The sequence below is a fragment of the Echinops telfairi genome, unplaced genomic scaffold, assembly GCF_000313985.2.
Source record: "Echinops telfairi isolate 266 unplaced genomic scaffold, ASM31398v2 ScPeMD7_70;HRSCAF=299, whole genome shotgun sequence".
NCBI classification, from domain to species: Eukaryota; Metazoa; Chordata; class Mammalia; order Afrosoricida; family Tenrecidae; genus Echinops; species Echinops telfairi.
The window spans coordinates 8165053-8173833 of record NW_022103968.1 but is presented as its reverse complement, the minus strand read 5'-3'; the positions used below and the strand labels follow the sequence as shown (position 1 = coordinate 8173833).

The following is an 8781-nucleotide window of genomic DNA, read 5'->3' as shown; positions in this document are numbered from 1 at the left end:
AGTGGGTGGGGAGTCCTGTAGATCCAGTGGTCTTGTAAGCATCTCAACGCTGGCAGGGGTCTCCACGTGGCTTCTCCAGGTCCAGGGTTCTGGCTGCATCAGGGTTGGTCCCTGTGGCTTCTGCTCAGGGTTTGTCTCGCAGGGAGTCAGCCTTGTCAGTAGAGTGTCTCCAAGGGAGTGAGCAGAGAGTCACTCCCACCTCCAAGGAGGAAAAACCAGATTTCTCAGGAGAAGGCCAGGCCCACCCAGAGGCCTCATTGGCTGTGACCCTATTGACAGACTAGGCTCCACCCCTTCACTCTCAATCCTCTCAGGTCCCAGATTGACCCCAGGTGATGTAACAACCACAAGTCTGGAGTAGCTCTTGCTGCAGTCCCCCGCAGGCACAACTGGGGAGGTGTTCAACCACTAGCCGAAAGGTCGGCGGTTCAAACCCACCCAGCGGCTGGAGCACAGCTGCGGAAAGGTCACAGCTGTGGGAAGCACACCTGTGGAGCAGCTCTGCTGGGCACACCAGGGGCGCCAGGAGGCAGGGATGTTCTCGCGGGACATTCGAGACCCAGGGGCCCATCTGCCCGGGCGGAGAGGGTCCCCGGGGCCAGAATGGACTCGGTGACAGTGAGTTGGCTTGTGTTCTGGTTTTAGTTTGCTTTTTTCTATTATTATTATTAATTGGGATGAATACATTTATCAAATCATTCCATAGTTCAGCTGCGCCCAGCGGAGTGGTACATTTACCACCACCGTCAGTTTCCAAACATCCTTTCTCTATAAGGACCCCTTGACATCCACACCCCTTCACCCCACCACCAGCTCTGCTCCCCCTCCCCCCCAAACCCTTATCTCCCACTTGCTGACTCTACAGGTTCACCGGTCCTGGTTTTCCCTACTGCCCCCCATCCCAAAAACGAACAAACATGTCCTGCAACTTCCAGAGGGCGGCTTCTTGTTTCTGTGTGTCATGTTGGGGGACACATCCGAGTTTCTGGGACAGTGTCACTATGCAGAGCAGTCAAAGAATACGCCCACCCACTGCCGCCAAGTCCGCGCTGCTTATCCCGACCCTGCAGGGTGGCTGGGTGCCCTGTGTGGAGTCCAAGTCTGTCATCTGTATGGCAGCAGACAGCTTCATCTTCCTCCCATGGAGCCACTGGCAGGCCTGAACCGGGGACCTCCTAGCCTGCTTCTTACCCATAAGTCACTACTCCCACAATCTCACTGTGTGTCCAGGCACCATCTGCAGCCTGAGGGAAAGTGTCGCCCCGTTTCAGTAAGGAAGCTGAGACTTGGCTTGTCAAATAATCTGTCCAGGATCCCCCACCCCCTGTGATGTGTCAGAGGCAGGGTCCAAATCTGGCCCCCTCACAGCCCCATGCAGCTCCAGGCTCGTGGCCTAGAGGCAGGACTGAGGGACATCGGGCATCTTCTGACCAGGGCTTCTTTCAAAGTGTGGGCCTTGGGCCAGCAGCCCAGTGTCTGTGGTGCACGCTGCCAGCGTCTGTGATCCAGCCCCAGCCCCTGGCTTCCGAGGGTCCCATCCCAGGCCCCCCGCGACTCAGGGAGCACAGGACTTTGAGCAGGTCCAGCAGGCTGAGGTGAGATCTGCATGGTGGCCCAGGGCCCGCTCTTCCCGTCACAGGGACACACCAAACTCAGTCATCTAGCCCGGTGCGCTGTCAGAAACCGCAAGGGAAGCCCTATGCTGCCTCCCTTCTCTGAGGGGGAAACGTGGGGGAGTCTCGGGCTCAAGCTTTGTAGGGAGGAGGCCAGGCCCCGAGGGACTGAAGGCCTCCATTTGGCCATCTGTAACGTGGACTTGAGGGAGGCGCCCCCTGAGCTCTGCAAGGTCGCTCCATCCTTAGGCGGGCACTAACTCCCTGGACACGCAGGCTCAGGGCCCTGCCCATCTGCATGTAGACGCAGGCAGCCCATCTGCACATGCAGACGAGCATGTGGGTGGGTGGGCCCGGCCAGCAACACACGGGTTCACAGACCTGCGTGTGTGAGTACTTGCACCTGGCAGCACGGGGATTGTCTGGGTGTGCACATGGACCCGTGTGCACTACTGGGAGGGGGACTGACGGACGGCTGCTGTGGGAAGCAAAAGGCAGGACTGGCGAGTGGACTCAGGCAGGCGCCCCGAGGACAGGACGTGGGGCAGATGGCCAGGTGACGGAGTGGCTAGAGAGGGGCCTGTGGTAAGGTGATCAGATTGTAACATTGGTAAAGCGGGACGAAAGCCGGACACCGTTGATAAAACTCATATCCTGGCGAAATAGCCACATGGCAGCCAAAAACCGTATACCCTAGCTCATCGTGCATTCTTTCCAAAAATTGGGACTTTTTAAAAACACCGCAGGACGCAGGAAAAATTGCTAAAAATGGGGACAGTTTGATCACCTTAGGCCCTGTGTGCACATGGAGGGTGGTGGGAAGGTCTGGGGGCGGCACGCCGGCAGAGGGGCAGTAATGCCCCCAGGCTGGGGGCCACAGCCGGAGTCAAGGGCAGACCCTGAGAGCAGTAGGGGGGCCCTGAGCAGGTGAGTGGGTGGTTTCTCTCTGAGGGGCTCTCCGTGGGTGCTGGGCGGGATGTGGACGCAGGAGAGCAGTGGGCATGGTGCACCTTCGGTGCATGCTGACCACTGCCTGGCTGCCTTTGTCTCTGGACCTGCACTGTCATGCCGGGCAGCCTCTCCCAGTGAGTTGGCCCGACAGAGGACAGGGCTGGCCTACTGACCACCTTCTCAGGGAACCCTGGGCGGCGTGTCCCCTTCCCCGCTCTCGGCTGTCACTAGGAACAAGCAATTCCTCGCCCACCTGGTGCAGCGATGGGCCAGCACCCAGAGGACAGCTGGGGCTGTGATGTGGGTGGTCAGAGACAGGCCTTTGACAGATGCAGAAATGCCCTCAAAATATGTGGGTGGTGACCAGCTTACTGGTTGGACAGAGACTGGTGGAACCCCCAAGACCACAGCCCGTGGGCACTCTGCAGTTGTACGGAACCCCGCTGTGGCTCCATTCTTAGCACAGCAAAGCCCAGGCCTGCAAAGGGAGCATCAGCCCAGAGAGGTGCGAGCACCACAGGGTAGTTCGAAATGTGAGGCCAAAGGGCAGCCTTTCCCCCAGGACAACTTGGAGGAGCGCTGGGGACGAAACAGGAACGGCAGACGGAAACGGGGAGCAGAAATGGGGTGCGTGCCGGGCTGCGGTGGGGACTGCGTCCACAGCATGTGTATGAGTTGTTGAAAACTGATCTGCTTGGTCAACCTACACCGAGTTGCAGTTAACAATTGTGGGGAGGAAAGGACCGGTGGGATGTTTGCTGGTGACAGCTGAGCTGAGGGTTGGGCTGATGCAGGGCAGGCACTGCCTGGCACAGGGTGCCCAGCCAATAAGGTCCTGCCCAGCATGGGCTCTGATGGCCCAGTTTTTCTGGAATTGAGACACTGCAGGCAAGAGGGGTGCCCGCTTTTATACAAACTGGGATTTCAGGGGAGACAATTACGTGGACTTTGGAGTCCTGGGGTGTTTCAGGGATGAGGAAGCCGGCGCCCCACCTTGGTCCTGCTCAGGACAGTCACCCCATAGCCTGGGCATCTGTGCCTTTGCACCTCCCCCGACAAAATCCATGGGTGGCTTTTTATGTGTAATTTCATAGTTCTGTACATGTGTGTGTGTGTGTGTGGGGGGGCCAACAGCCAAATGCAAGGGGGTTTCCTAAAGTGCGTGGAAGATGGGGTGAGAAGATCCTGGAGGTTTCTCCCAGCTTTCTGAAGCCCCCTTGTAGAGTCTCTGAGGTTGCCAACGTCGATTTTTTAAGGGGCTGCACAGACCAGGTGGAAAGCATGGGTGGGGAGTTCACAGCCCCTCTTGATCCTGAGACAGGCCCAGGTTCTGGAAGCTTCATCCTCAGAGACCGGGCGTGGGAGGACTCTGGGCAGGGGGTTCCACAGAGACCCAGACAGGCCAGCGTCTGTCTCTGTGGGGCTGAGACCTGACCCGTGCCCAGCCCCTTGGTCTCGCTCTGTCTGCCCCGCCAGAGGACGAGCAGCGGGAGAAGTCCGCCTCCCACCACACGGTCCAGCAGCTGGTGCTGGAGAAGGAGCAGGCCTTGGCCGACCTGAACTCCGTGGAGAAATCGCTGGCCGACCTTTTCAGGAGATACGAGAAGATGAAGGAAGTCTTGGAGGGTTTCCGGAAGGTGCGTGAGCGTCGGATGCCCGGCAGGGATGGGAGATTGTGGGGGAAGCCCTGGGAGGGGGCTGCTGGAGGCGGTCCCCAAACTGCCTGTGAGGGGTGTGTGGCTGGGGTACACCCACGGCTCTCTTTGTCTGGCAGAATGAAGAGGTGCTGAAGAAGTGTGCCCAGGAGTACCTGTCCCGAGTGAAGAAAGAGGAGCAGCGGTACCAGGCCCTGAAGGTGCACGCGGAGGAGAAGCTGGACAGGTGGGTGACCTACGGTCCTTGCATTCTACCCCGCTTGCCCCAGGGCCTTGGACAGCAGGGGCGGAGGCTCTAGGGGCTCTCTGAGCCATTCAGGATCGGCTGGTGGTGATGGTGAACTGCTTTCCCTCCTCCTCCCTGGGGGTCTCCAACTGCGTCCCTGCCCGCTGAATGCTCAGAGCCCTGGGGCACCATGGGAGTGGATTGGGCAGTTCTCCTGGGGGTCCTGTGCTGCGGTGGTGGGTGGTTGGTGTCCAGGGTGAAGGCCAACCTTCCTGAGCCCCTGTCCCCACAGGGCCAATGCTGAAATCGCCCAGGTCCGAGGCAAGGCCCGGCAGGAGCAGGCGGCCTACCAGGCCAGTCTCCGCAAGGAGCAGCTTCGTGTGGATGCACTGGAGGGGGCCCTGGAGCAGAAGGTGAGGCTGGCGTGGGGGGGTGCGCTTGGGCCATCCGCCCCATGAACCAGACGTAGGAGGTCCTCCGGTCAGGGGGAAGCTCCGGCTGCATGCCGCCCCTCTGCCGGCCTTGGCACTGGCGTGCTTGGTGTCACTTGCCGGCCCTTTGTGGCACTCATTTGTCGCGTATTTGTTAAGCACCTGCTGTGTGTCCGGGATCCCCAGTGGCGTGGTGGTTACTCATTAGGGCCGCTATTGGCAAGGTCAGCAGTTTAACACCACAGAGCCACTCCGAGAGAAAGATGAGGCTCTGCTCCCTGGACCTCCCGGAGGCTGTTCTACCCGCTTCTGCAGGGTCGCCGGGAGTCGGCATCGACTGGACGGCACGGGGTTTGGTTTGGTTTTTTGACTGCCAGGTGAGGAGCCTCGCTGGTGCAGTCGTGAAGAGCTTGGCTGGCACGGGAAGGCTGGCGGTTCAAACCCACCAGCGCACCCTGGGGTTTGCAGGAGGATGACAGGCCTGGAGCCCTCAGGGCTGGTTGTACTCTGGTCCTGGAGGGTCACGATGCTGCGGCAAGGGGTGCTGTGTGGTTTCAGCCCCGCCTCCAGGGTACTACTGACGCACCAGGCCCCTCCTTGCGTTGAGGAGCCGGGCACTCACTGGGCAGGAGTGACGGCCCAAGAAGCACTGGATGCGCCCCCAGTCTGGGCTTCGTGAGTTTGGGCACGCTGGGCTCTGCTCCTCCACCGGGCAGTGCCTGGTGGCTGGTCACCGTGCCACTAGAGCTTGATGACCGTCCAGGGGTCAGTCACAGATGGGAAGGGGGAGGGTATCCGGATCAGTCACATAGCAAGGCCTCATGGGAGCCGGGTCCTCCTGGGTCTGTGTGCTTGGCCTGCCGCGTCTGACTGGCTGTCACCCGGGGAGCATTGCCTCACCTCTCTGAGCCACATCTCTGCAGGGGAGATGGCAGCCTCGTGGGGTTGGAGTGTGCTAGCATCAGAACACAGCTGCCACGCGGCAGACACGGTCACCCTGGATCCGTAGCCGCAGAGATAGGTGGATGGGCAGGTGGAAAGGCTGTGCACCCCTGCCCCATGTGTCGCCCCTCGGAGCTGCCCATTCTAGACCTGTGTGGGACCCCCAGCCAGTCACAGCAGGTGGGGTTTGTCATTTCTCCTCCCCCGCACAAGGTGGCGCCAGGGGGCCCCTGGCCCCAAAACACAGGTGAGGAACTGGTCTCTGGCTCCACCTTCCCAGCCCCCGGAGGGGCTCTGGGGAAGAGGTAGGCCCCACAGCCCTCAGGAGCAGCAGGAGTAACTGGCTGCATGGTGTAACCCAGCGTTCCAGAAAGATCCTGCTCCCCAGAGAGGACTCAGGTGGATGGGGCTGTTGATGCAGGCCATCCTGAAGGCCAGGTGCGCTGCGGGCTGGCTGCTGTCAGGGAAGTTTGGGGACTGCCCTGTCTGACCAGAAGAGAGCCAGCCTGGCCATGTGCCCGAACAGGCCTTCTGGCCCCATTTCTTAGAGAGAGAGGAGCGGGGCTGAGCAGGCACGAAGTTGGTTCCCTGGCTTGGGCTCAGAGGACAGGGTCTGCGCTCCCAGGTGGTGGGGAGCCCCTGTCAAACAGAGGGAGTCGACCCCGCCCTCTCACAACCCGCTGTAGCCACAGCTGCCCAGGTGTCCCCCCACCTCACTCCAGCATGGCGTCTGGGCGAAGTCTCATGGCGTCCAGGACGCCGGCCTCACCCCTCCCTGGTCAGGAGCTCACACATCCTGCTGGGCAGGCAAAGACGGGAGCCTGTGTTGCTGGTGCCCGCTGAGGGCTGGTCACTGTATGGAGAACGTGGCCCTCCTCTCTCTCTAAGTTTCAGAGAGACAGACATTAAAGAACTGCTCTGGCTCAGAGAGGTGGGTAACTTGCCCAGGGTCACCCAGCTAGAGCTGGAATGACATAAACTCCGGTTGTCTGACTGCAAGTCATTTATTTCTGTTGCCTCTTTTCAATAACTTGGGAGGTGTTGGGGCCAGGGCAGCTTGGGGTCCCCCACCCAGGACCCCTCTGTTGGGACGACTTTCCAACACAGCCCCTACTCCGGCTTTCGCTTTCAGAATAAAGAGATCGAAGAGCTCACCAAGATTTGTGACGAGCTGATTGCCAAAATGGGGAAGAGCTAGCTTCCAGCCCCGCGTGTGCGCCCAACGGTGGCGTGCGAGGACCATGGGTGCTCCACCGCCTGCCCGCCCGCCCGCTGCATGGCCCGGCCGGTGCCCTGCTGCGCTTCCTCTCGGCGCCATCTGGACTGGACGCAGCACCGAGTGGCCGATAGGAACTCCTGGCTGCTGGTTTGCGGTTCCCTTATCCCCCCCACTCAGCAAGTGGGCCCCAGAGTTCCCACATCAGGGAGACGGTCTGATGCGCCCATCAAAGACACACCGCCGACCGACTGACCGAGGACCCCGGGGTGGGCGGCTTTGGGGTTGAGATAAACATGCTCAGCGTGCACAGCGACTCTTGCCTTAAGGAGGGTACACTTGACCTGCATTTGCCGATTGGTTTGGAAAGAGAAGAAAATGCATGTTTCCAATAAAATTCTCTATTGTAAATAAACTTTTTTTTCTCCCTTTGGATCTTGGCAACACGTGGATCTCTGGTGTGTTTTCTGCAAAGGGCTGGGTCTCTGCTCCCCTCGGTGACGTCAGGGTAGAACTGGCCTCCAGTTCTCAGCGCCCCTCGGCTGGCCTGCGCCCGGGTCTTTGTTGATGGAGCTAATGAGAAATATTGACTGGGACTTAAATAATTAAACGAGCCTATTGAGTTTGTTGAGTTTGGGCATGGTCGGCGGTGTTGTTGCTTTACAAACCCTTGCTGACGTTAAGGGGGAAATCTGTTTCCTGCATTGACCCGAGGCAGCCCGATCAGTCCCCTCATGTGACGCTTCACCCTGAAACCCTGCCCACCCATCCTCGAGAGGGTTATTAAAGAGCAGGCAGCCGCCTGTGGCCAGTAAGCCACCCCTGAGGTTAAATGGGTCAGGTGTCTGCTCTGGGGGTTCTTCATCCTCCCTGTTGTACTTGGCCCCACCCCCACCCCCAGGTTCTAGGGCAGCTGGCCCAGGAAGGAGAAAGTGGGAAGGGTGTCCACTTTCTGAGGCATTCCGGAAGGCCACTCATGCCTATGCACTGGGCTGAAAACTCAAAGGTTGGTGGTTCGAGCCCTGCCACCGGCACCACAGAAGACCCTGGCGAGCTGCTTCCTGAGGCTGCAGCCACGCAGGAAGACCCGTGGAACAGTCCTTCTCGTGGAGTTCCACGGTCTTCCTCCGAGGACTGGCGGGGAAAGTCACAAGAAGTCAGAGGCAGAAATGGAAGTTATTACCAGCAGTTCGAAACCACTAGATGGACCTTTTTACTCCCATAAGTAATTAGTCTTGGAAACTCACAGGGGGCAGTTCTGCCCTGTCCTGTAGGGCTGTGTGAGTGGGCACTGACTCCGTAGCAGTCAGAAGTTGGTTTGGGGTGGGTTGTCTGTGCATTTATCTGTTTCCTGAGCCCCAGTAACCAATTACCACTGACTGGCACTTTCAGGCAGAGTTACTCCAGGGTCCTTGGTCTGGCTTCACCTACGAGAGCTCCAAGATCAAATGCATCCCACACCTCTCCTACCTCCCCTGCCTCGGGGCTATTGCCCTTCCAGACCTCTGCCTCTGCCTCCACGTGGCCACTCTCTTTCCGTTTCTCTTACCACCGCCCTTAATCCAGAAGGACCCCATCTGGAGCCCCTCAGTTCGTCTGCAAAGACCCCAGTTCCCACGAAGGGCTCGTTCACAGACCCTGGGCCTAAGACTCGGGTCTGTCTTTGGTGGGAACAGAGGTGGGCAGCAGGCTGTGTAGGGGCCGAGACTGAAGAATGACAGTGTTAGCTGAAAACAGGGACCATCCT

At 59.4% G+C, this 8781-nt stretch overlaps 1 protein-coding gene across 9 annotated transcripts in view; it reads left to right on the top strand.

Annotated features, from left to right (window-relative positions):
* The window catches only part of TACC2 (transforming acidic coiled-coil containing protein 2), a 187867-nt gene extending 180400 nt beyond the window's left edge, over positions 1 to 7467 (top strand). For all 9 annotated transcript variants that reach the window (XM_045291520.1, XM_045291519.1, XM_045291518.1 and 6 more), the window contains 4 exons: positions 4041 to 4201; positions 4339 to 4445; positions 4738 to 4858; positions 6951 to 7467. In XM_045291520.1, coding sequence (XP_045147455.1) covers positions 4041 to 4201; positions 4339 to 4445; positions 4738 to 4858; positions 6951 to 7016 — 455 coding nt within the window. In that variant the 3' untranslated portion in view covers positions 7017 to 7467. The remainder of the gene's footprint in view (positions 1 to 4040; positions 4202 to 4338; positions 4446 to 4737; positions 4859 to 6950) is intronic.
* Positions 7468 to 8781: the final 1314 nt, after the last annotated feature.